The sequence below is a fragment of the Meriones unguiculatus genome, chromosome 5 (assembly GCF_030254825.1).
Source record: "Meriones unguiculatus strain TT.TT164.6M chromosome 5, Bangor_MerUng_6.1, whole genome shotgun sequence".
NCBI lineage: Eukaryota > Metazoa > Chordata > Mammalia > Rodentia > Muridae > Meriones > Meriones unguiculatus.
Window position 1 is genome coordinate 110,495,638 of NC_083353.1, and position 26,097 is coordinate 110,521,734.

At 45.0% G+C, this 26,097-nt stretch overlaps 2 protein-coding genes and 1 long non-coding RNA gene across 41 annotated transcripts in view; 1 reads left to right on the plus strand and 2 right to left on the minus strand.

Moving 5' to 3' along the window:
* Window positions 1-1,752: 1,752 nt before the first annotated feature.
* Window positions 1,753-5,032, minus strand: LOC132654270 (uncharacterized). The gene is made up of 2 exons (XR_009591931.1): window positions 4,893-5,032; window positions 1,753-4,745 (listed from the first exon to the last, which is right to left on the minus strand). It is a non-coding gene; the product is annotated as an uncharacterized LOC132654270 (long non-coding RNA).
* Window positions 4,927-19,119, plus strand: Rad52 (RAD52 homolog, DNA repair protein). Of its 9 annotated transcripts, none has more exons than XM_021632585.2 (12): window positions 4,927-5,198; window positions 7,281-7,374; window positions 9,470-9,571; window positions 10,358-10,451; window positions 10,630-10,697; window positions 11,265-11,383; window positions 11,964-12,039; window positions 15,315-15,514; window positions 15,645-15,793; window positions 16,846-16,926; window positions 17,582-17,803; window positions 18,740-19,119. In XM_021632585.2, the coding sequence occupies exons 1-12, from the start codon at window positions 4,927-4,929 to the stop codon at window positions 18,799-18,801; spliced, it is 1,539 nt and encodes a 512-aa protein (XP_021488260.1). In that variant the 3' UTR covers window positions 18,802-19,119. The 9 variants fall into 9 exon arrangements, with proteins under 9 accessions (XP_021488260.1, XP_021488261.1, XP_060240069.1 ...); XM_021632586.2 differs by having other exon boundaries at window positions 15,648-15,793; XM_060384086.1 differs by having other exon boundaries at window positions 10,630-10,685.
* Window positions 19,120-20,729: 1,610 nt separating this feature from the next.
* Wnk1 (WNK lysine deficient protein kinase 1) overlaps window positions 20,730-26,097 on the minus strand; it is a 127,792-nt gene continuing 122,424 nt past the window's right edge. For 20 of the 31 annotated variants that reach the window (XM_060384085.1, XM_060384083.1, XM_060384082.1 and 17 more), the window contains 3 exons: window positions 24,839-24,865; window positions 23,755-23,942; window positions 20,730-23,500 (listed from right to left, as the gene is read on the minus strand). In XM_060384085.1, coding sequence (XP_060240068.1) covers window positions 23,183-23,500; window positions 23,755-23,942; window positions 24,839-24,865 — 533 coding nt within the window. In that variant the 3' untranslated portion in view covers window positions 20,730-23,182. The remainder of the gene's footprint in view (window positions 23,501-23,754; window positions 23,943-24,838; window positions 24,866-26,097) is intronic. The other 11 variants (XM_021632603.2, XM_021632600.2, XM_021632593.2 and 8 more) reach the window with 1 other exon arrangement.

The following is a 26,097-nucleotide window of genomic DNA, read 5'->3' on the forward strand; positions in this document are numbered from 1 at the left end:
CTTTCTGTTCCTCTTTCCAATGTGGGTACATTGAATAAGTCTCATTTCTCTGCTTTTCCCTGAAAAGATTAAGTAGAGATGGTCAGCAGAACAGGGGCTGTACACTTCTGGTGTGTGAACAGGATCTGCAGTTGCTTTGGAAACTTTCAGAGATAGGGCCCCACTGCACAACTGAGGCTGCCTTGAACTTGCTGCTTGGCCCAGGCTGTCCTAGAACTTGAGACCCTCCATGCTTATTTGCTGGGATTAGGTATGCCTGCCAGTCTCCCCTTTCTCTTTCTTTTCTTGCTCCCAATCCTGCTTCTTTTCTTTTTCTCCCTTTCTTGTAGCCCCAGCTGCCCTTGAGCACACTTAGTAGCTTAGGATGACCTCCTGCCTCTACCTTCCAAGTGCTGGGATTACAGGAACAGGCCGCCGTGACCCCCGCCTTTGTTTTGAGTCAGGGTCTCATCCTGTAGCGCAAAACCAGTGTGAAACTTGCTGTGTAGTCTAGGTTGGCCTCAAAGTTGTAATTTTTCACCTTAAGCCTCAAAAGTACTAGGATTAGAAGCATGAGTTTCCATGCCTAACTTTTCTTTCTTGATAGTAAATAAGTAATGGTAAGGATCTTATAGTAAGTGGTCATGGTACCTCATTAGGTTACCCTATGAGGTTATTATAAAGTATAAGGATTAAATGAATCATGTACAGTGTTTACAGGCTGGGAACAAAAGTTAGCACCATGTAAGAATTACTGTAATTAGAGATTTACAAAATGAGTCATTGTTAATTTAACAGTAGCATCCTCCACTTTGACTTCTAGTATGTCCTAATATGACTTCTAATAAGCAGCAAGCTTTTGAGAAACACAAAAGGAAAATTAGAGGTTTCTACAATGTGGAAATAATGTCCTTGGAAATTAATTATCAATGCCATCAAAACAAAAGAAGACCTGGAAGAAAACAGTAACAACCTACAGAGCCAGACGTCGTAAACTCTCCTCAAAGAACTGAATGTCATGAAGCCTCCTTGGAAATAGCCCAGAAATAAATTTCCTTAATGTTGGTGAAATGATATTTGGCCAATGGTCCCAAGATTGTATTAGGAGAGGTAGTCTCCTCCATACATGGTGCTGGGGAAAACTGACACCCCAGGCAAGAGAGTGCAATCAGACTGTCTTCCTACAGCGCAATTAAGAAAGTAATTCCTGGGAGTCAGGAGGTAGGGACAAGAGAATTGTGAATTTTAGGGCCATACTGAGCCACGCTGAGTTCCAGGAAAGCTTGGAACTCTACATAGCAAGCTTCTGTCTTAAAAGAAAAAAAAAAAAAAAAAAAAAAGAAAGAAAAAAAAGGGGAGGGAGGGTGGGACTGGGAGGGAATTAGGGATCAGGATACAGCTGGGATACAGTTAATAAAATGTAACTAATAATAACAAACAAAAAAAAAAAAAGGAAAAAATGAAAGTAAAAGCCAGCCATGATGGTTGGTGGTACACACCTGTAATCCCAGCTATTTGGGAGGCTGAGGCAGGAGGATACAAATTTGAGGTTGGCCCCGAGTTACACAGAAAAAAACAAAAAAACAAAAAACAAAACGATTTTTAGAAGTGAAACAAATGAGAAACTCAGATCAACACACACATTTTCCTATGACCTCGGTTAACTGATTTTCTACATGTAACACCAAAGGCACAAGAGGACAAGCAGGATGCCACTCTAAAAAGCTTCAACATTAGAAAAAAAAAAAAAGAAAAGGAAAAGAGGCAAACTGCTGGGTGGTTGTGGTGCACACCTTTAATCCCAGCCCTTAGGAGACAAGAGGCAGGTGTATCTTGTGAATTCACATCTATAGCGCTAGTTCCAGGCATTCAATATAGAGAATTGAATATAGAGAATAGAAAAAAAGAAACAAAAGAAAAACAAGTCACAGAATAGGAGGAAATATTTTCAAACTATATATTTGATAGGGGATAAACAACCAAAATACACAAGTAACTCCTGTAAAAGCAAATAAACCCAAATATCCCTATTTTAAGAAAGGGTAAATAATCAGGTACCACGGCTCACAGCCACTATCCTAGCACTTAGGAGGCAGAGGCAGGAACGACAGTGATTGTGAGGCCAGTCCTGGTTACAAAGGGAGAGCTTGTCGGTAATAATAATAATGATGATGATGATGCCAAGTGGTGGTGGCAACCATCCTCCCTATCTCCATCTTTTTTTTTTTTTTTTTTTCTTTTCGAGTCAGGGCTTCTCTGTGTAGCCTTGGCTGTTCTGGACTCACTTTATAGAGCAGGCCTCGAACTCACAGAGATCTGCCTGCTTTTGTCTCCCAGAGTGCTGGGATCACAGGCGTGTGTCACCTCATCCTGCTGGCAGTACAAATCTTTAATCTCAGTACTTGAGAAGCAGAGGCAGGTGAATCTGTGTTCCAGGCCAGCCTGGTCTACAGAGCAAGCTCCAGGGCAGCCAGGGCTACACAGAAACCATATACTGAAAAACTGACAGATAGATAGATAGACAGACAGATAGATAAAAGATCCAAGTAGACATTTCTCCAAATAAGATATATGATAACCAAAATATGAAAAGATGTTTAATATCAGCAATCATAAAAGGAAGGGGTTGAACCAGATGGCTCAGAGGGTAGTAACATTTGCAGCGCAAACCTAATGGCCTGCAATCCCTGGAACCTATCTAAAGATGGAAGAAGAGAACAGGCTCTAGAAACTTGTTTTTTGACCTCTACATGTGCACAATGGCACATGTGCACATAGGGGCACACACACACATTATTAAAAATAAAAAGAAACTGCCAATCAACTTATGGGGAGCTATTATCTCACAATCTTGTTAGAATAGTCATTAAACAAACACAAGCCTTGCAAAAGTATCTCTGTGGATCACGGAGTTTGCTGCCAAGACTGCCTACCCCAAAAAGTTCCCCCCCCCCAGAATCCACATGGTGGAAGTAGACAACCAATTTCATCAAGCTGATCTCCTGCTTGGGTTACAGGCCTGTACCACCAGGATTGGCAAGTTTGATAATCTTCCATTGGTCAGTAGCACAGTCTCAAAAGATGCTTTTCTTTTTGAGACAGGGTTTCTCTGGGAAGCCCTAGCCGTCCTGGGACTCACTGTGTAGACCATGATGGCCTCAAACTCCTGAGTACTGGGATTAAAGGCATGTGCCACCATCACTGGCTAAAGATGTTTTTGTTGTACCCACTCAATGGGTAAATTGAGCAGTCAACTCAACCAGGAAGCCGCTGAGTTTGTCTTGCAGTTGGTGCCATTGTCCTGTGCAAATATCCTTGTCTTGTTGGTTATGGGCCCTACAATGTACTAAAGGACTTTTGGTTTATTTATTTTTCCAATTCTATCTTCAGATCTTGAACCATTTTGTTGATTTCCTTCACCTGACTGACTAGATTTTCCTGTTTTTCCTTCAATTCCTTCACCTGTTTGTTTGAACATTCCTCTGTTTCTTTTATTTCTTTCAGTGATTTAATTACTTCCTCTCTAAATGCCACAAACTGTTTGGCTGCATCTTCCTGTACTTCTTTACAGATGGCTGTAATCTGTTTAGCCGCATCTTCCTGTATTTCTTTACATATTTTATTTGTTTCCTCCATTATCCTCTTCATAAGCACAGATATAAGGTCATTTTGAGTTTCACTTATGTTAGGGGGTCCAGGGCTACTTGCCCCTGGATAACTGGGTTCTGGAGATGCCATATTGCTTTGGCTTTTGTTGGTTGTGCTTTTACGCTGGCCTCTACCCATCTGGCTGTCTCAGGTGTTGGCTGTTAGTTTCTGGTGCCTGCTGGAATCCTGGAGTGGGGAGAATCCCCTTGGCAGGAAGATGGTTGTTCCTGAAGGAGGCCTCCTCAGTTTCTTGGGTAGGGTCACCGAATGGCCGGTGCTTCTCAGGAATTGCCACAGCTCTCCTCAGGCGTATGGACCTGCGTGCTAACTGTGGTCGCTGGTAGTCAGCGGGGCTCTCCTCTCACCAGGAGTCCTGAAGATAGCGGCCCTGCCACTGGGTTTCTTGCTCTGAAATTAGTGAGCTGCTGCTCTTACAGTGAGTGTGTTTGCTGGGTGCAGGCCTCTTGAAGAACCAGGGAGCCCAGCGTTTTGGTCAGTGTGGCTTGGGAGACAGGTTGCTCCTTGGAGCAGTGTCTGGGGTTGATCTCGTGGATCCCAGGCTTCTGTAAGTCTAAGGCAGGAGCTCTGTGCCCCAGGACTCAAGCAGTAATCAGTGGCAGGTGAGCACAGCACTCTGTGGGGGGGGGGGGGGGTCGGCTGAGTGCCCTGAGGTCTGACCCCAATGTTTTTTTCGTGGTGGGTTTTCCTCCTGGTGGGGTTTCCTCCTGACAAGAAAACCCAGTCTCTGGTGCCCCAGGCCCTCGTTCTGTCTGGGGCAGTGAGTCAGGCGTGCAGGAAGACCTCTGGGCAGTTGGCTGAGCGCCTGCCAGAGCCCAAGACCTTTTCCAGAGATTATCTGGGTGACCTGATGTCGGTCCCTACTGCTTCCCACACCGTGGGGTTTCCTCTCACCTGGGAAACACAATCGCTGGTGTTTTAGGGCCCAGCGTTCGGTCTGTTGGTCGCTGTGCAGACACTGCTGTCCCACTGGTCAGACACCACGTCCTCCAGGCGCCGCCACCTTGGATTCCCGTCAGGATTTACATACTAACTGCATGTGACTCTGCAGTTCCCGGGAAGGCTCCTGAAGTCCGTCATCCAGGAAAACACGTGAGATCCTGGGGATAAAGGCCAGATAATGAATTGGTTAAACTGTAACACTCTGAAAGCCTGACGATTGAAAAAAAAAAAAAAAAAAAGTCCTCAGCCTAGTTTAGAGCTCATTAGGCGAGACTGGCTCTGACAGAATGGCCGGAGGGCCTCACCGTGTCCGTCACAGAAGCGGCAGGGAGAGCGAGGATGGCCGAGGCGGTGGAGGGGCCCCGGCTCCAGGCCGACCGGGGCGGTAGGACGGCTCCGGGTAGCACGCGGCGGGAACCCCAGGATGCATGCGGTTCAGGGCTCGGAGGCGGCCCGCGGCGCGCTTTGCGACAGGCTGCTTTGCGGCACCCGTCGCCTTCAGGCTTGATTTACGGCTCCTCCATCAGTTATGCCTTGGGCGTGGACCTTCTTCCCAGCGTCCTCCGAGCTCTCGCCTCCGTCTCCCCGGCCGAGTCCCCTTCGGCGTCCCGGTAGGCGGGACCGAGCTCCGGCGTGCCGCGCGTTCCGAGGCGCGTGAGTGGGGCGGGGGAGAGGCCCTCGCCGGGGTGGTTCGAGGCGGCGCCGCCGAGCCGGGGGGCCCTTCCGATCCGGCGGCTGCTGCGCGCGTGTCGGTTGGAGAGGCCGCGTCCGGAAGCCCCCGGCGCTCGGCTGGTGCGGGAGGCGCGGGGTGCCAGGTGCTGGCCGCGTGCCCGGCGGTGGTGGCGCTTCTCTGCCGCCTCGAGACCCGCGCGCTGTTAACCAGGCTGTGACTTGGCCAAGTTGGAGGGGTCGGGTGGGGTTGAGAAGAAACGGTTGACATTGAGGGTAGCCCTCCCGGACTTTGAAAAATGAGGCACGCGTTAGTACCTTTAAGTTCACTCCTGAGGGGCGGACGGTTCTCTGGTTACTAATACGCCTTGGGGGGGAGGGGAGGCTGTGCAGCCCCTCGTATTATGGAGTTCCACAACATTTTATCACCCCTAAATAAGTCACGAAGCCCTAGTTAGGACTCCCCCTCCCGTCCCCTCCCGCTCCTAGTACCACTTCACTTCTACTTTGTGTCTGTGACCTTGTTTTTGTTTTTGGTTTCCGAGACAGGGGTTCTCAGTGGAGCCTTGGCTGTCCTGGACTCGGTTTGTGTAGACCAGGCTGGCCTCGAACTCACAGAGATCCCACCCGCCTCTGCCTCCCCGAGGGCAGGGATTACAGTGGCGTGGGTCACCGCGCCCGAACTGTGTAAACTTGGCTGTTTCACTTGCGTAAAGTAATACAGTGTGTCTATAAATTGTGTGTGTAGGCTTGCTGGAAGGGAGAAATGTCGAATTTCCTCCAGTGACAATGTCTTGTTTTCTGTTACTCCTTCCTCTTCCACAAATTTCTAGAAGTGCTTTTAGGTAATGAGGAAATGGAGAAGAATAAAACCGTTTTGCTTGTCCCCCCCCCCCCCCGTGAGAATTTGCATTTTTTTTACAATTTCCCAGCTGCTGCTAGCTGACAGTATAGCCTGGTTTAAGGCAATGCTGTTTGTCATCTTGAACATTATCCTGACCGTCTGGTTTTACTTTCCCATTCCTTTCTTCTTGCTCTGCTGAGGTCCCACTCCTTTTTTCCTCTGCTGAGGTCTACCTCTGCTGATTACTACCCAGGTAGTTGGTTCCCCACCACACCTGGCTTTTTTCCTTTCTGGTAGTCTCCCTGTAACTAGTATGCTTCTTGGAAAACAGTTGAGTTATTGTGGTTATATTTCCTTCTTAACCCCACAGAGACCAGCGTTACATTGTCCATAGGCTAGATAGTTGTGACTTAGTTTTTAACATTAAAACATAGGCTCTTAAGCTGGGTGTGGTGGCACACACATTTAATCCCAGCACTTGGGAGGCAGAGGCTTCAGGATTGCCACAAGGTTAAGGCTGCCCTGATACACATAGTGAGTTTCAGGCTAGCCAGGGCTCCAGAGTAAAGCCCTTTCTTAGAACAGCCTCTCTATTCCCTGTAGCATCATGAAGTGTACGGTGTAGTGATTGTGTTGTTTTGGGATGACTGTTCAGATGCTGGGCTGCAGTGAGCCTTCTGATTCATCCTTCTAAGCAGCTGAGCCTGTAGGCGTCTGCCCCGCCCCCAGCTACAATGATGATTTGATATATGTAGCATTACAAATGTGAAATAATGACCATACACAAGCTGTTTACTATCTCTCACTGTAGTACTGACTTAGGTAGCAGTGCAGGGACTGCTTTCCCGTAACAAGAATTTATTTTATTTAAGTGAGACATTGCCTGCCTCTGACTCCTGGGCCTAAAGGTGTGTGCCACCACCGCCCACCTCCACAGCAAGAATTCTGTAATACTGATATAGCACACTTAGTATTCTTAGTATACTTTTCTAGCCCATAATAGTAAATGTCTTAACTGGAAGGTAGGAACAATTATAGGTTTGTCTGGGTCTTGGCAGAGCATAGCTGACCCTTAAGAGACTTTGTCCTTTAAATAAGTGTCTTCTCTCATGTGGGATAGAGGCACTTGCTTTTGCCTTTAGCATTCTTTGAGTTTTATCTTAATGTTTTGTTTAAACAGAGTCAGCATGGCTGGGGCTGAAGAAGCAGTGCATGGAGGGTGTAACAGCTGCCCGCCCTTTGCTGGTGGGAAGTCTGTGCTGTGCTTTGGACAGGTAATTGGTTGCTTCCCTTATAGAAGGGGCTTAAGTGAGGAAAGTTAGGGTGAAATAATACTGTCATCATGTGTGTAAGATAGTTGTATTTCTTTCTCTTTAGATGCAGTGTTTCAGGATCTTTGCTGTTCTGTTTTGCAGTGTTTTGTAGTACCTTACCACGGAGCTATTGTAGTTTGTTATTTTGTTTCAAGGCCTTTATTAACTAAGTATATTTGTGAACTTTACAGCAAAAGACTAATAGTAGGGCCAGTGAGGCAGCGCAGCAGATTAAAGGCACCTGCTGCCAAGCCTGATAACCTGATGTGATCCCTGGGCCCCACAGGGTGAAAAGAGAGAACTGAGTTCTGCAAGTGTACTGTGTATTTACACATGCATATGCAAAATAAGTATTAGGAATGTAATAAAAATTTAAAAGCCAATAGTACAAGGATTACATTTAGGTGTCAATTTTTGTGTTCATATATTATAATATACCCTATTTGGATGTATAGTATAGACATACATGCTTGTGAAGAGGGTGCCAAATCCCCTGGATCTAAAATTATAGGTGACTGAACCAGCTGATGTGGGAACTGAACTCTGGTCCCCTGGAAAAGCAGCAAATATTCTTAACCACTGAGACATCTCTCAGGCCCAGGTTCTCAATACTTTGAAGCAACATTTTTGTATTAGTTTTTTTGTTTGTTTGCTTGCTTTTGTTTTTTGAGACAGGGTTTCTCTCTATACAGCCCTGGCTGTCCTGGAACTTGCTCTGTAGCTCTATAGGCCAGGTTGGCCTCGAACTCCGAGATCCACCTACCACTGCCTTCCAAGTGCTCGGATCAAAGGAGTGTGCCACCATGCCCAGCATTTTTTTTTTTTTCCCCTGAGACAGGGTTTTTCTGTGTAGCCTTGGCTGTCCTGGACTCACTTTGTAGCTCAAGCTGGCATCAAATTCACATGATCCACCTGCCTCTGCCCCCCCTTAGTGCTGGTATTACAGGCATCATCATGCATCATCATGTCCAGCTCTCTTACAATATAATCCCATCATGTTTCCCTTCTAACTCCTTCCAAATACTCCCACCCCCCCTACCCACCTAACTTAATGTTTTCATGTTGTTTCCCCAAACAGGGGAAAAAAGAGAACAAAAATTAAAACAAGAAATCAGTAAGACCAAAAAAACCCAAAAAACAAAATAAAAAACAAAAAATAAAAGGCCACACACACACACACACAAAAAAAAAAAGAAAAGCAAAAAATCAAAACCATATAGTTTGTTTTCTACTGGTCAACTACTCCTCAGCATGGGACCTACCACAGTGTGTGGTTGATGTAGCTAGTGACCCCTTGATAGATCCAGGCACTCCTAGTCTTTCTTTCCCAGCAGTTATCAGTTGCAAATGGCTTCTTGGTTAACAGCTTGGTTAGGGGTCAGTCTTTGTATCCGTTTACTCTTTTCAGTGCTGAGATTTTGTCTGGTTTGAACCTGTGTAGGTCTTGTGTGTGCTGCTGCAGTCTGTCTCTATGAGTTTGTGTCAGTCCTGTTGTGTCCGGAAGGCACTGTTTGCTTCAAGTCACCTGGCGTCCTGCTTCCTTTTCTGCATAGATCCCTGAGCTTTAAGGGGGGAGGTTTAATGATGGCACCCCACTTACGGCTGAGTACGCCTCGGCTCCAACTCTCTGCACGTTGTCTAGTTGTGAATCTCTGACGAGGACTGAGTGATGCACAGATCTGTGGGTGTAATAATATATCAGTAAGAGCCATTTTATGCATTTTTTTTTTTTTAAGAATAATATTAGGTTTCCCTAGATCCATGACCTATCTAGTGTGAAGTTCATGGCCATTTAAAGCAACTTTTAATGAGTGCATAAAGTTGGACCTTTTTATAGGGTACCTTGCGATGCTTTGATTCATGTATACATGATGTGCCTAATACTTGCCCCTGGGCTGAGGATGGAACTAGAGTCTCATGCCTGCTATGTGGATGCTTTCCTGCTGCTGCTCAGTGTTTAAGAGTGGGAAGAGGTGCTGTGCCTGCAAACTCAGGGACTCACTGTGGGAAGAGGGGCCCAGGAAGCCATTTGATTTATTTCCCATCTGGACTCTAGAGCCAGTACACAGCAGAAGAGTACCAGGCCATCCAGAAGGCCCTGAGGCAGAGGCTGGGCCCGGAGTACATCAGCAGCCGCATGGCCGGAGGAGGCCAGAAGGTAAGTAAGTCTTGGGCACATATCTAGCAGTTGACAGAGAAGATTTTGCCTTTTGCTTTCACTAGATTCCATGGATTCTGAGGCCCTTGGTCCCTGCTACTAGATGCTTTGTGGTGACTCTGGGAGGACTGCATATCTGGTCCTCTTTGTTGTCAGCAGTAGCCCAGACAAACAGTCTTTGAGAGTCTGTGTGGAGATTTTATATCAATCTTTAAAAATGTTGCCTTTGGGGGGAAAAATGTTCGCTTTGCCCCTCACTTCCAATCTGGTTAATTATTTTTGTGTGTGTTTTTGAGACAGGGTCCCTGTAGTCTGCCTGCAAAGCATGCGCTGTACTCCCAAGCGCCCCATGCTAAAGTCCTGTGTTTGGTTTTGTCCCCCAAACACCATGCCAGATGTCAGCCTGACACTGACCCTTTTTTTATTTTAAGTCTGATCCCTTCCCGGAGATAGACTGGTAGTTCTGGCTTAATTTTCTGAAGTATTTCTGAAATATTTTGAGAATTCCTGTGAAACGGACGTTTTGCCAAAGGAAAAAAAAAACTTCACATGAGGAATAAATTAATTTTATTCACATTTAAAAATGCCAAAAACAGCTGGATTGGTGGCACACACCTGTAATCCCAGCACTTGGGGAGGGAGAGGCAGGCAGATTGCAGTGAATTCAAGCCCAGCCTCGTCTACAAAGCAAGTCCAAGACAGCCAGGGCTACCCAGAGAAACCCTGTCTCCTAAAAAATGCCGAAGACATTTTAATAGTTTTTTCTTAAAATTTTTTATTTTCTAGGTGTGTTATATTGAAGGTCATCGGGTGATTAATTTGGCCAATGAGATGTTTGGTTACAATGGCTGGGCACACTCCATCACCCAGCAGAATGTGGGTATGTTTTCTGCGAATGTTGACTGGTTCATGTTCCTTATCCCATAACTGCGCTACTCGTGCTTGAGAGAGTCTGGTGATTCAGGATACAGGGTAGGTGGGTTTGATTGCCGGCTGAGGAAAGTGGATGAGGTGCAGGGATCAGTATCTTTCCAATTGGTTCTCTTTCACATTCCTAGATTTTGTTGACCTCAACAATGGCAAGTTCTACGTGGGAGTCTGTGCATTTGTAAAGGTGCAGTTAAAGGTGAGGGGGTGGGGTGCCCGTTCTGCCTAGGAGGACCCAGTAGACAAAGTAGGGAGGGAGTCTGGGTGTAGACCTGGGGTTTGTCTCAGCCTGGGTGCCTAGGATGGCAGTATTTAAACATCCTTGCTCATCTGCCCCTCAAAAGAATTTTGAAAGGATGTGTCTTATTTTGATACAAAAAAGTTTGACTACATAAATACAAAAGGTGTGTGCACGTGTGTATGTGCACGCGCATGCTTGTGACAGTGACAGTTAATCTGATTATAATGTCACAGCAGAACGGAAGTGCCATAGGGGATTAGCTGTTATTATTTATCTAAATCATTATTGTGTCCTATTACCCCTTACCTCAGTTTAAATTAGCAGCTCTCGATCTGTGGGTGGCGACCTCTTTGGGGCTCGAACAACCCTTTTAAGCTCTATGCTGTGTTCTCTTGAGCAAGGGCTTGGCTCCACATGTCTCAGGTGTGGTTTGTTTGTGTGCTGTTGGTCAGAGAGGAGGATGGGCTGCCAACAGCAGGACTGCAAAGCTCTTATGTCAAAGTTCTAACTTCCTTTCTGCCTCAGGATGGCTCCTATCATGAGGATGTGGGTTATGGAGTTAGTGAGGGCCTCAGGTCAAAGGCCTTGTCACTGGAGAAGGCCAGGAAGGAGGCTGTGACTGATGGGCTGAAGCGGGCACTCAGGTAAGGAAGGGCCTAGGTTCTAGCCACCTCACTTCAGCTCTTATTTCAGAGGAAGTGGCACATTCGTTTGGGTCAGAAATCTAAATAACATGAGTCTCATTTCATCCTGATCCCATGTTTTCTTATGCACTTTCCAGCAGATATGTGGTTGAATCCAGACTACACTGTTCTGTTTTAGCTCCTCCCTTCCCTCCTAGGACGAGCCCAAAGCCTTTCAGGTGCTAAGTCACCGTTCACTTCTTAGAGCAAATTGCCAAGTATACTAACTCAGAGAGGCATGGTTTGGCTCCACTTGAGACAGCGTAGTCCAGGACTGATTGGCCTTATAAAGAAAGAGACCAGTAATCCATCCTCAGTAACCCTAAAGACCCCATCAGTTCTGTACCACTCCCTAGGAATGAAGCCTTTAGCAGGTGGGTTTTGAGAGACTTGCGTGCCATGTCGCTGCTGTGTTCTCAGAGGCTAGTGACCACTGAATGAAGATTAGAGTCTGTTTTCTCTCCTGTAGTTGCAGCTTTGTGATGATGAGACAATTACTTGGATGTTGTAACAGAACCGTTGTACTTTTTTGTCACTGTAGGAGTTTTGGGAATGCACTTGGAAATTGCATTTTGGACAAAGACTATCTGAGGTCACTAAATAAGCTTCCACGACAGGTATGTTAGCAGTGAGTAGAGTGGGGGCAGCGTGCTAACACAGGTACACAGTCCTCCAGTGTCCTGAGTGTAGTGGCTGGAAGGAGAGGTGAAGACTCAGCCTTTGGCAGCATGGAGTGATTATTTCAGATTTGGAAGGTTAATGCTGGCAGATGTGACCAGGCCAGGTTTTACAGTGCTTCTCTCATGCACAGAGAGCTGAGGCTGGGGGTGGCCTTAGACGCCTCAGAACCAGCCCAGAGCTCTCACACATTGCTGTTCCCCACATGTTCTCACAGCAGTCATCTCTAGCTCTGGTGGCTCTGAGGTACACACCTCCATCCTGTCATACCTCCCTATGGGATCTGAGCACCAGCCTCAGGAGTGTGGTGTGCACTAGATGCTGCTAGAGTCACGTTAACTGGGGAGAGCTGTGTCTGCCTGGCAGAATGGCTGTCTTCTCGTCTCCCTGAGGGCCTTGTCAGGGGCCACCCCATTCTTTTAGCAGCACAGAGCCCAGTAGAGTCGGTTGGCTCTGACAAGCCCCATGCTGCTTTCTCCTCTCCTCCTCTGTATGTGTACACACTAGTCTCCCGGGGACGAGACAGCGCTTGTCTGTCCATTCCTTGGCTGTTGTGTCACTGATGTGAACATTTTCTTGGAAGCTGTCTTCAGTTTCACGAGAGCTACCCACAAGTGTGAGTGCTGGAGCCCGTGTCTGCCTTGGTTCTTCTGAGAAATCTCCATACTGATATTCTCAGCAGTCCCGCTCCACAGCGTGCTCTCTCCATGGTCTTACTGTTTCCTCATCCTAGTAGAGGCTTTGGTTTTTGTTTCAAAAGCTTGTTGGCTATTTGGGAATCTTTTTCATTCATTCTTTCTTTCTTTTTTTTGAGAGATTGAAGTCCTTTGCCATTTTTAATGGGTTATCTGGACTTTTTTTTCTGTTGAATTACAGTAGTACTTTAAATATTCTGGACATTAAAATCCTTCATCTGTTAATAAGAGATACAAATGTTTTCTTCCATTCCATGGGTATCCCTAAGAGTTTTTAAATTTTTATTATATTTTTGTTTTGTTTAGTTTTGTTTTTGAGACAGGGTTTCTCTATGTAGCCCAGGCTGTCCTGGAACTCCCACTGTAGACTGGGCTGGCTTTGAACTTGGACATCTGTCTGCCTCTGCCAGCCTCTCAAGACAGCCAAGGCTACAAAGAGAAACCTTGTCTACAAAACAAAACAAAACAAAAAACCAGCAATACAAAAAATTACAAAGGAAGTAAAAGAATCAAGAATAATAACAGCTTTAAGATGTGTAAAAAATTAGCAAAATAGAAGTAGTAATTATCACTAATTATTTTAAATGTAAATGGGTTAAATCTTAGTTTAAAAACAGATCAGGAGCTAGAGAGATGGCTCAGTGTATGCATTTGCAGATCCTGAGATCCAACCCCTTTGTTCTGCATGGGCACCTCCATTGACATTCACACACACACACACACACACACACAATTAAAAATTTAAGAAGTATATTTGATAGTTGGAGTACAAAAACCATGTCTAAATATATGAGACCTGAAAGACCTGAATTTGATCTTCAGCACCCATATAAAGGGTGGGAAGGGCTGGTGAGATGGCTAAGTGGTTAAGAGCACTGACTGTGCTTCCAGAGGACCCAGGTTCAATTCCCAGTAGTCACATGGCAGTTCACAACTGTTTGTGGCTCCAAGACATACATGCAGGCAAACACTAATGCGCATAAAATAAAAATAGTTAAAAAAAAAAAAAAAGCTGGGTGGGGCAGCAAATGCTTATAATCCTAAGCCTGAAGGATCCCTTGGGCTAACCAGAGTCGATTAACTGATGAGCTCCAAGCCCAGTGAGACCCTATCTCAAAATATAAAGTGGAGCAAATGAGAAAGCCAGTGACATCAACCTCTGGCCTCCACATGCGCACACATACACTCACAGGGCAAAGAGAGTTGACAAATGATGCTGAGAAAGCTGGGTCTTCCCAGACCAAAGGATGAGATTTGGTTCATGTTTCATACTATTCATAAGAACCAACTCAGCACAGAGTAAAGTCCTGAGTGAAGGAAATGTTTCACAGAAAATGTTACAGGCACTGGATATGGTGATGATCTCTCTCTCTCTTCCCCCCACCTCTTTGTTGGGGTAGGGAGGTGGTTGAGACAGTGTTTGTGTAGCCTTGGCTGTCTTGGCCTAGCCTCAAACTCAACAGAGATCCGCCTGCCTTTGCCTCCCTGAGTGCTGGGAGTAAAGGTGTATATCACTACGCCTGCAGTGTTGATGATTTGATTCTTCACATTTCTGTTTTGTACATTCTAAGATAGTTTCATTGTAGCTCCCATTGCAGTTGCATAAACCATCTTAATGTTAATAATTCTGTTTTATAGTGATAACAGTTTAATGCCAGTTTTATAAAAACAAAACAAACTGCTGTGGCTGGCCTGGGACTCAGATCTGCCTGCCTCAGCATCCTGAGTGCTGGAATTAAGGGTGTGTCCCAGCATACCTGGCTGTTTTTAATTAAAATTTTTTTATTGCTTTGCTTTTTAAATTCTGTGTGCCAGCTTTACAGTAACACATATTCTGTGTATGTGTATGTTTATTGGAGAACTTTGTATTTCCTTCTGTCTTTGTACTGCTTCCTGTGTCTTTTCCTTTTTAGTCTGGAGCATTCTAGCTTTTCTTTTTTCTTTCTCCTCCCTCCCTCTCTCCCTTCTTTCTTCCTTTCACTTCCTCTTTCTTCCCCTTCGAAGGCAGAATCTCAAGTTATAGCTCAGGGTGGCCTTAAGCTTGCAGCTATCCTCTGCCTCTGCCTCTGCCTCCTAAAGTTCTGGATTTTAGATCCTGCCACTGTGCAAAGAAAAGGGTATAAGCAGACATCAGGGAAGGATTCAAATTAGATTATATAGACTTTTCATCAAAATCAAAGACTGATTTTTATTAAACTTTACTAATGCAAACCAGTTTGATATACAGTTGAATTTCTTTTTTTTAAAATATGCTAAATGTCTGCAGTCCCAGCTGCTAAGGAGATGGAGACAAGGAGGCGTGCCTGGCCCAGGAGTTAGACATCAGTATGGGAAACAGAGACCCCAGTTAAAAAACAAACACCAATTTGGAAGTTGTGGGTCCATTCAGTCAGCTTTACGGGGCTTGAGAGGAAAGATGGGCCAAGGACCAAGTGCTGTGTCTATATAGATGGTCATGACAGGTTAGAAAAGCCGGGTATCAGGTGTATTCAGTATTTTTCTCTTTTTCCTCTTACTAGATCCCTTTGGAAGTGGATTTAACTAAAACAAAGAGAGAAGATTTTGAACCATCTGTAGAACAGGCAAGATATAACAGCTGCCGACAGAATGAAACACTGGGACCCCCCAAACCACAAGACGCAACTTCCCCTTGCAGACCAAGCCACTCACATGATTCGAACATTAGGCTACAGGGGGCTAAGGACAGCAGCAGCTCCTGGTACTGGACTCAGGTTCCCTCCCTTTCCTCTTTTGCCCCTTCTAGTGTGGCTTTGGTCGCTTCCACTCCTGCCTTTGAAAACAGCAAGTGGTTTGTGTGCCTCGTCCATTGTGGTTAACTTGGTTTGCAGCAGTCTGGCTGACACTGTGGAGAGTGATGCTACTTACCAGCGAAAGCTCCGGAAGCTCCGGCAGAAACAGATGCAGCAGCAGTTCCGGGAGCGGATGGAGACCCGACAGCAGGGCCTTACACCTGCCGAGGTGGAAGCCAAGCCTGAGGGTGTGTGAGAGGGAGATCCTGTGACTCACCAGGCCGTGCTTTACTGGGGACTGATGACCCCATGGAATTAGGATGGGAAAATCTGCCAGCACCTTCCCAGTTCCAAAGACAGTGGGCTTTTTTAGGGAAGTCAGTGGGCCGTGATTGACCTAATCTGCTGCACTTGGAAGGCAGAGGCAGGATCTTGAGTTCCAGGTCTCACTAGTGAGACCTTGTCTCAATCTAACAACTTATCTTCTGGAATTTGAAATTCAAGTAAAGAATTGCTTTGTCTCTATATTAGGAGACTTGCCTCTTAGATGGCTTTTGAACAGGTAAGACCAAGCTGGAAGATAACGAGCTTTTGGCAGATTCTTCACATTGGAGCTTAAATTAATCTGAGCTTAAGTTTCACAGAATCAGATGTTTCTGATGTGCAGACATTTGTAAAGGAGCTTTCCCAGACTAGGCAGCTTTTGTCCGTTTTCTCTGTATAGGTGAAGGTGCAGGAATTTCCTCCCATGGCATGACAGTAAAATTAATGCAGGAAAAAACCATATACTATTCTGGGCACATCATGAGTAATGAGTTATCCTAAAAGTTTGGTTTTGGGCCATGCCAGGAGCTCAAAGGCTAGGGGTGGAATCTAGGATCTATTGCCCTTGTCCCACAACCACCAGGCTAGATGGCTCCTAACAAGGCTTTGGCCTTCGCCGTTAAAGAGGAAATGGATTGGGGGTGTTGCTCAGATGGTAGAGTGCTTGCTTGGCACCCTGAGTTCCATCCCAGCACCACACTGCTGTTATCTCAGAAGGGTCAGATATTGAAGGCCATCTTGGCTTTATAGGGATTTCAAGGTACGTGAGAGACCCTGTCTCCCACAAACAAACAAAGGAAACACTTGGATCTCCCCACTCTACTGAGAAATAGACTGCATAGAGTGGAGGTAGGCCTGGGAGTCAGGAACCTGAACCCCCAAGGTGCTCCCTGTGCAAGAGGGGAACAGACTTAACCCTAGAGTTGACAAGTTTTGTGACTGCTGGCTTGTCCTCTGTCTTCTGTACACACTGTAGTGGTGCTTCCAGCCCCTCCAAAATACAGCACCCTCGGAACTGCTGCCTCAGGACTCGCCAGTGGGAAAACCGTCTTTCCAGGTAAATGTCAGGACTTAACCAGTAAATACTTGTGCTGTGTACTTTTTAGCAGATAGAGAATTCATAGTGTGTGTGTGTGTGAGTGTGTAGGGGTGTGTGTGAATTGAGCTGTATACCCAGCCCATAGATTTCATCTTAAAGGAGTCATAAAAGTTCTGACTTTCATGTGATTTTTAGTTCTTTAAAACTTCTAAAGTTTCTTTGAGAGAGGAAGATGTCTGTGTGTGTGCTGGCATGCAAGGGTAGGTCAGAGGGTAACTTGTAGTAGTCAGTTCTCTATCCTGCATTGGTTCTAGGTTTTGAACTCAGGTCATTAGACTTGATGACAAGTGACTACCTGATGATCCATCGCTCTAGCTCTCATCTGATTTTTAGTGTCTGTATAACAGTGTTGGACTCCAAGTTAGAGGCAGGTGTGAGCTTCCATGTGGGTGCTGGGAATTGAAGCCAGATTCTCTGGAAGAGCAGTTTGTACTCTTTTAACTGCTGAGCCATCTCTCCAGCCTTTTTTTTTTTTTTTTTTAACCCTGAGACAGAGTCTTACTGTCTGGCCTGGAACTGTCCATCTTCCTGCTCACTACTGACTGCCACATGCACCATTACACCTGTCAAAACATGGAAGCGTCTGTGAATAACACTGTGGTTCTCTTTGTAGATAATCTTGAAGACAACCTTGAAGTGTGGGACTTGACTCCAGATTTAGAGGACATCATTAAGCCCTCGTCTAGACCAGAACCACCCCAAGCCTCTGCCACCCGAACCCTCAACAACCAGGTGGTGATCCCGGATGGTGTCCTACATGGGCTTTGCCACCAGGAACAAGAAAAGCCTGGACCCGGGTACCTGCAGACCTGCAGCACCAACCAGCACGAACTAGGTAGCAGAGGTGTATGGAAGGACAGTTCTGGGTTCAGTTCTATAAAATAGACAAGGTGCTAGTTCATTTAACAGGTTGAGTTAGGGGGACTGGAAAGATGATCAGCAGTTAACAATGCACACTGCTTTTTGCAGAGGACCTGGATTTAACTCTTAGCTCTCATATATTGGCTCATAACTGTCTACAGCTTCAGTTCCAAGAGATTGGACTTCCTCTTTCTGGACTCTGGGCACCAGGCATGCAAGTGGTACAAAGACATACATGCAAACACACACAAACACACAAAAGGATAATCGGAACAAAGTGTCACCTGCCTGTAATCCTGGCACTCAGGAGGCTCAGGCAGGAGGATTTCCACTGAGGCCAGCTTGAGCTAAAATGAGGTATAGATATGCTTTATTTAAGATTAATTTTGTGGATTGGTTATTTAGGCCAGTGGAAGAACACTTGCAAGGTCCTGGGTTCAATCAAGCTAGTAAGGACTACATATTAAGATCCTGTCTCAAAGGAAAACAAAAACAAAAAAGAATTGGATGGAATCTTCCGAAGGCAAATGCAGGTGAAGATAGTGATTTGAGCTTTGGGCTCTTGACATCAGGTCTAGATCTATTCTTTAGATCTAGAATTTGGTATCCAATCAGTAAAGCTGTGAATGTGGACGATAACAGTTAAATTTTCATTGCATGGCTCTTGAGCTCCAAACTTTGATGACAGTGTTTTATAATGTCAAAATGTTGGACACACTACTTATAGAAAGCAAAGGCCTGATTGCATTTAGACCACTTCTTCCAGAAAGTAGATGTCATCATGGGAATGACATCACAATGGTCATTCTTATTCTGTGTTGTCTGAATTGAGGGTTGTTAGTCAATACACTCCAGACATGATTACTGTTTAAAGTCAAACCTACTGTACTTAAACCATTATCTTCTACAGGAAACTCTGAATCTCATAGGAAGAGCCAGGACCTGAAGAAAAGGAAACTGGATCCATCCTGAAGCTCAAGACATGACTAGATTCTGTCACCAAAGGACTTTGGAAAACTGCAGTTTGGTCACAAAATTGTTCCCAAGGCTTTACACCTTTGTTCATTCTGAACTCACTAGAGGACTTACTGTAGAGAAAGCCAACTAGTTTAGAAGGTTTTCGCACCCTGTAATCGAGGCCAACAGATAAAATGTCTTTTTTTCAGCATCATTCACTCTCAAGCTACTGTATTGAGATTTTAGGAGTTAGCAGGCTGCCTAACGATGTAGCCCATCAAGCCACAGTTTTGATATTTTACCTACATTAAATTATGTGTGATCTCACCTTTCCTTTGGCCTCCTGTTTTTAATGATTTTCGCTAAGTGCTATTAACAAGGCCATGGTGGTAGTTCAGGAGTAGCCTCCCTTTAGAGAGATGGGCCAAGACTTACGGTGAGTGCTTCAGTGTCGATGGTTTAGAACTTAAGCCTCTATTCTCAACACTTAGAACACCCTGTGGGGGTAGTCTGCACAGCAGGAAAGCCAGCATGATTTTTTTTTACACTTTAGGTCGTAATAAAGACTATGCGTCTCAGTAGTTGCTTCTAAGAGGCAGAAGTTTGCAGCATTCAATTGGTCAGCATTCCTATTTTTTTTGGAGGGGGGAGGGGTGGTGCTCGAGACAGTTTCTCTGTATAGTCCTAGTTGACCTGAAATTTGCTTTGCAGACCAGGCTCACCTTGAACTGCCTGACTGCCTGCCTGTGCAGGGTGGTAGGATCAAGGAGGTATGCACCACCAAGCCCATCTATTAGTGCTGCATTTTTGAGCTGTGATGTTTGAAAACTAACCCTGACAGAATTGTGGAACTCAGAACTGAGATTGCTGGTAAATGGGCCTCTTGCATGGCTGTACTTGGCAAAGGCAAAACGCATCCCAGGTGGGTTCTCCTGCTACATGGGGGTGGTTTCTTCTGGGTGAACCTTGAATGATAAACCGTTGGTTGTTGGGAGCTACCACATAATTTCTCATTTAAAGAAAGGAGGCATCATAATTGTTCAAGACCAATGTTTTTTTTCCCCTAAACAAGGAAATAATGATCCCAAGGAAGAGGTGATTTTTTCCCCCCTCTGAGACAGACAGGTTTCTCTGTGTAACCCTGGCTGTCCTGGACTCACTTGAGATCTGTTTCCACCTTCCCAAGTGCTGGGATTACAGGTGTGCACCACCGCACTTGGCTTTTTGTTTTGTTTAATCTTTTGTGTGTTTTGTCTGTCTGTGCCAGTGCACTTGTAGTATCCACAGAGGGTAGAGCAGGCGTTAGATCATCTGGAATTGGAGTTACAGATGATGGTTGTGAGCTACCATGTGGGTCTTGGAAATTGAACCTGGGTCTTTTCCAAGAATAGTACACTTAACTGCTGAGCCTACTCTCCAGCCAGGAATCTCTTCCTTAAAGGGAGTTTCATGATTCTTTTCCCCAAATGAACAATGAATTTATAGTTTTACTCAAGCTGAATTTAGGGTTTTGCTTTACCTAATCCTTAATTTGCATTATGTTATAGTGTGTGACGGAATTGGTGCTCTTGCTACGCCATCTGGGTCTCAGGGGTCACATACAGGCTTTGTGGGAATTGCCTTTAGCCCCTGCGCCGGATCTTGAAGCGGAGACAGGACCTGTTTGTGGGAAGCCAAGACCTAAGTCAAAACAAATGCTGACAGAAGAGTTGGCTAACAGGAGTCTGCCATAATTTCCCCTTCTCCTAACAGCTGTGCTGCCTCTTCTGAGGACCAGGAATGAACTCCTTATAGAAGCACCACTTTCTTAACTGCTGCTAAAGGTTCTTAGGAACAACAAATCCAGTTATAAGTTGTACAAAATTCAAAATAGGGCCAGTGAGAACAGGTTTTTTGTTTTTGTTTTTTTTTTTTCTTTAATGCTAGGAATGACACCCCACAGCTCAACAAAAGCAAGTTTGGTTTATTTGAATGGTTTCATTAAATAAGTCTACAAAGGTAACAAACTGAAGCACAAAGCGCAATCTTACAAGAAGCGCAACACCCGGAGTTAGTGCAAAATGTACAGTTAACGGCTGCTGAGAAACCCCTAGGTTTGAATTCAGTTTTAAACAGTGTACATTGTTAAATAACGTAAGGAAAACATTTATAATTCGGAAAGTTCTTTTTAAATGTGGAAAAAGATACTCAAAGTGTACTATTAACACAAAAATAATTTAAACAGTTCAGTAGCACTAGCTCGTTCCTCTAGGCTTCAGTTATTTCATCCACAGGAGGGGGAAATCAACAGTAAATAAACCTTTGTGAAGGGAGAAAAGACCTAAAACCAAAACCAAACAAGGCATGCTGCATTTGGCTCCCTCTACCGCTGGAACAAAGTACTCCATCATCCTATAACCCGCTTCACTTCCACACCTCTCTCAAAAAGGAATAAATGAGTCAACTTTGGTAGCAGGACCTGAAACAAAAGCCCTGCTCTTTACACTTTCCTCTCCTAAAACTTTCAGCTCTCACTTGTATCTTTGGGCCCACACCAACTTAAAAAGAACAGGACTCTTAAAAGGAAGAAGGGGTTCAGGTACCCATAGCCAGGCTCTTGCTAGCGTGGTAACTCCTGGGATGTGTCATTAAGTTGGAAATGTGTCAGTTCCCAACTCAAGGTGAAGGAGGAAGCACCCAAGAAATGAGGAGTTCTACTTCTCTCTCCACTTTTTCAGATCCCAAACAGCCAATTAGGTCCCTATTGCCAAAAATGTGCCCGTTATATATAACTAGGCATAGCACTAGATAATACTGGTTGGTTGCTGTTATTAGGGGAAATGGAGGATATGAAAATTTGAGAGTATTAGTTCTAATACAGAAGTACGGGTGGCACAATAGATTCCAACTGTGCAACCATTTAAACATTGTAAAAGAAAAGGGATAGGAAAGGAAATAAGCACTTTTCCTGCAATGCTTAGAAAGTCAGAAATGGGTCCATTTTCCACAATACAGTACTTCAAGCAGAGAAATATGTGGTACATGTGCAACGAGAGGTGGGGGCAACCAAGCAGGTTTACTTAGAGCAACTTTTTCCATCTGTGACTTGGCACTGTTATCCTTCCAAACTTAAAATCTGGCCCATTCCCCTCTCATTTTGTTTAATTTCTTCTAGGTCATTTGTTCACTGGCCAGGCATCACTTCAAACAAGCTTGTCCCCCACATCTCCAGTCCTTGTCTTTCACCCAGCTCACAACCCTCCTCAATCTTCCTGAAACAGAACTCTGTTTTCAACCACTGATGCCAACTTCTCACTGTGCTCATCTTACACCTGCTCTAGGCAAATCTGCTGAACGACTGAAAAACAAAACAAAAACAAAACACTTTCATTTTCCCTTTGGCATATCCACTGCTGGGGTCACATGGACCTAAGATTTCTTTCCACATACCCTTTGGTGACCTGGGGTCTGGTAAGTTGATGCTAACAGCAGAAGCAATAGAAGTCCAAGGCACTAAAATATCCAGCAAGCAATACTGGGAGAACAGAAGTATTCAAGTACAGGAATTTATACAATTTTACATTCACATTTATTTATCTAATACAATGGAAATACAAAGGAAAAAGTTAAAGTGTCTTAATAAGTAAAGGACAGAGCTAGCTTCTTTGTGTGTGTGTGTATGTGTGTGTGTATGTGTGTGTATGTATGAACCTTTTAAACCTTTCAAATTTTACTCTTAAAACTAATGTTGTCCAACAACATTTATAATATCACAGTGTTTCCACATCAAAACTGATGGCAAAGTTACATGTCCGCAGGGAACGTCATTGTTTTCCCTAATTGCTAATGCCGCAGTCAAAGCTGCTAATATCTTTTGCTTAAAGCATATAATGACCTATATAAGAAAGGGTTGCAACCCCAGTCCCCTGGTATTTCTGACTAGGTTGTTAAAGGGAAAAAAAAAATTTGGGGGGTAGGGATCAGAATCAGAATGGGAGAGAACCTTTTTGTCTGAAGGTGTGCATTGTTGAGGGAATAAGGAATTCGGGACGTATGTCAAAATTAAGAGCTCTATCCACTTACAGATACATATGGGCTAGGCTTACACTGAGCTCTTGGGGCTCTCTGGTATCTTCTAGCCCTAGGCCTTACTGGTGGGTATGAAACAGGAAAGCAGTCTCATCAGCCCCTCCACCAGAAAGCTGCTTTTTCCTTCTCTTTGAACTCCAACAAATGGAGAGGGAGGGTGGTTCTCCATTCTGAGGGCTCAAAATGGCATTAAAAACATTCCCTTCTGGCAAGAAATAACCAGTTAAATGCAGCACTAGTAGTTAGTATATAGGCTACTTCCCCACCCCCACCCCCCCAGCATTCCATTTCCTGCCCCCAAATACTCAGTTAACACCCTCGAGTCTGACTAGGTGGTACGCAGGTTGGAACCTGGAGGGTTGCTGATGGACTTCTGCAAATTGCTGATGTTGAAATTCTGCAAGGATGTGGTTCCTACAGGTTGGAACTGGCCAAGCGGCTGTGGTGCTGGACCACCTGTTCCACTCCACTGAGTGCCAAATGGGGCAGCTGGAAAACCATACTGCTGTGGGGGGCACATGGACTTGGTGAAGTGACCTAGAGAGGTAGCAGATGCTGCAGAGATGGGGGCAGGGCCACCCAGGTTTGAGGTCATGGAAATGCACAGCTGCCCAGGAGCAGAGAACTTCCTTGCCATTCCAGGACCCTAAAAACAAAGTAACAATCAGAATTTGGCATAGGTGCAATACCCACACACAAAATGGGTGATACTGCATGCTGTTCTAGAGCTGAGATGCTCAAATCTTAGTGTTAGCAAATGTAACAAAGCCTCCCATGGTATTTATTGGTTCTACACTTAACAAGGAGGGAAAACTTGGGTCGGAGATATGTATTCATGTGCCAGGTGTATATGTGCACACACAGGTAGTGCAGGAAGCTGAAGAAAAAGGGAAGACTTACCTCATAATTCATGTGTCCTTTGCTGCCTCGCCTGCCTGAAAGATTCATGGCATCTCGGGCCCAGTTGTCTACCAACTTGTGCAGGTCATCTGTGAATGTGCCCTTTCTGCTGGAAGTCATGGCAGGAGGCTGCGCCTGGGCAGCCTGGCTACTCACTGTTCCTCCAACCGTATTTGTGCTGCTGGTCCCTAGAATTGTAAGCAACATAATACTAGCATTAAAAAGGGGTCTAGGGCATAACTCCAGGGAAAGGGGAAAATGTCACAGGATAATGACTGGCAAGCCACAGAATGGGGAGAATAATTGGGAAGCCATGCAGGAGAGGAAGATTTCAATGTTTTATTATCCATTTGCCTTTGCATAACACGTAATGAAAATGGTTTCTCTTCCATAGCTTGCAGATAAGGCTCGACAACTTGGAATGATGGCAGGCATGAAGGGCAAGGGCTTCTTTCAAAGCATCTTGTAACACCGGGACTGTTTGCCAGTGCTCTATTCCCAGCACCACACTGATGAGGGAGTGATATGATCCACAGGCTGGCTGCTATGGAACTTTGTAGAAAGCAGGGCAAAGAAGTACTGTGCAGTGCGCAAGTTAAAGTAGTTCAAAAGCAGAGATCAGTGCTTGCAGTAGAAAAGATGGGGTTCCCAGACCATGAGGATACTGTGACATTCTTTAGCCACTCTTTAACAGAAAGAAATAACAAGATGTAACACGTTCTGTTCAAAAACAGAATTTCACCTGAAACCATAAATAGGAATTGTAAATATAAACTTGGAAGGAGCCAAGCCTCCAACTCCTCTCCATGCCCCATGAGTAAAGAACTGAGATCTGGTAGTGGGACATGTGCCTGAACCTCTCAGCTCCAGGGAGTTACGGTTTTCTCGAGGACTTGGGTTCTAATTGGTCAAGGATTCTCATCCCTTCTCCCCACTCTTCCCAATAGAACAAGCACTCCTGCGTAGAAGCAACAGGAGAATGCAGCTGAGGTAAGGGTGCAGAGGGGACAGGAGGCATAGGTTACGATGAAGGATTTCTATTTCTATGGTTTGATGAGAAAGAAAGGAGGAGTCTGTGTCCTGCCTGATTTCTGCTCAGCTGGAGGGCACACTGAAGGTTATTCGAAGAGGCAAGTTTTAGGGAAGAGGGAAAAAAGAGTCATGGTCTTATTTTTGTTTTTTATCCCCCATTTTATTAGCAGACTTCATATTTGCTACATAGTATATAAAGGTTACCAAAGTTGTGAGCCAGTAGGCCCTACCATACTCAAAGAACTCTGGGACTAAGTGCATGCAATTTCCTGCTTTCAATGCCAAAGCAGCACACCAGAGCACAGCAGCATACCAGAAGCAGCCCTACCTACAAATGACCCCTGCAATCCTCAGCTGGTACCAAAGGGTGTACCTGTTTTACCACCTAGGGTGTATGCCTCTGGCTAAAAGCATGTCTGTGCTAGAGGAAGGCTGACTCAAGTGAAGCTGCAGAGTGAGGGTGCTCACATGCTTCTTCTGGTCACTGTGGCAAGACAGGAATAATTGCAGTCATGTGCTGCCTGCTAGAACTGCAGGGGATTGTTACTGTACACAGTAACAAAGTAGAGTAATTCACCTACAGTACAGGAAGGAAACCAGGTGGGAAAGTATAAAAGCACACGAAGCAGCCTTCCTTGAATAGCAAGTGTGGGACAAAGGTGCAGTGGGGAGGAAGCACAGGTCATGAGGATGGGCAGTCACAACAGTAAGGAAACCCAGAAAGCAGGCATGTGGCATGCACGAGGACTAGCATCCTGCTGGATGACAGGCCAGATGATCAAAACAATAAAAATATCCACAAGTGAGCAGAGCTGTCGATGCCAAATGAGAAGCCAAGTCGGGGTGAGCACTGCTTGTCCAGAGAGCTCATGCCAGAAGTCACACTTTTCTAGTCTGATGCTAGTTGCTCTTGATCCTGTGAGGGCCCTTTAAAACCAAATGCCATTCATTTTAGTCTACATTCCTCAATAATGTATTCTGCAAATGCAGTTTACCCTACAAGGGAGAGTCACCGTGTAGTTAACTTTTTTTTTATTGTAGTATCTGACTGTAAAACAGGATTAATAGGCTTTCTGGGTCTTGTGCTAACTTTAAGTGTTTCCAGTCCCCCCTGAAAGCTTTATAAAGTACAATAGATTTTATTCCCCTAAATTCATGTTTGGAGTTTCTCTTAACACTTCACAACCAGGTTAAGAAGTGTCCAACAGCCGCTATAAGCCACATTTACTGCCAAAGAATCCCACCCACAGAATTTTTCTTGTTAACTCTAGATTCTTAAAGCCTGTTGGGTGCTGAATATTTGCATTTTAT

Excerpts from the sequence above, each read along its gene's own strand:
- Rad52 (XM_021632585.2), top strand. The coding sequence starts at position 4,927 with ATGGCCGAGGCGGTGGAGGGGCCCCGGCTCCAGGCCGACCGGGGCGGT. Across the intron at positions 15,515-15,644 it reads AAGGACAGCAGCAGCTCCTG|CAGTCTGGCTGACACTGTGG; the intron begins GTACTGGACTCA and ends CTTGGTTTGCAG. Across the intron at positions 16,927-17,581 it reads TGGGAAAACCGTCTTTCCAG|ATAATCTTGAAGACAACCTT; the intron begins GTAAATGTCAGG and ends TTCTCTTTGTAG.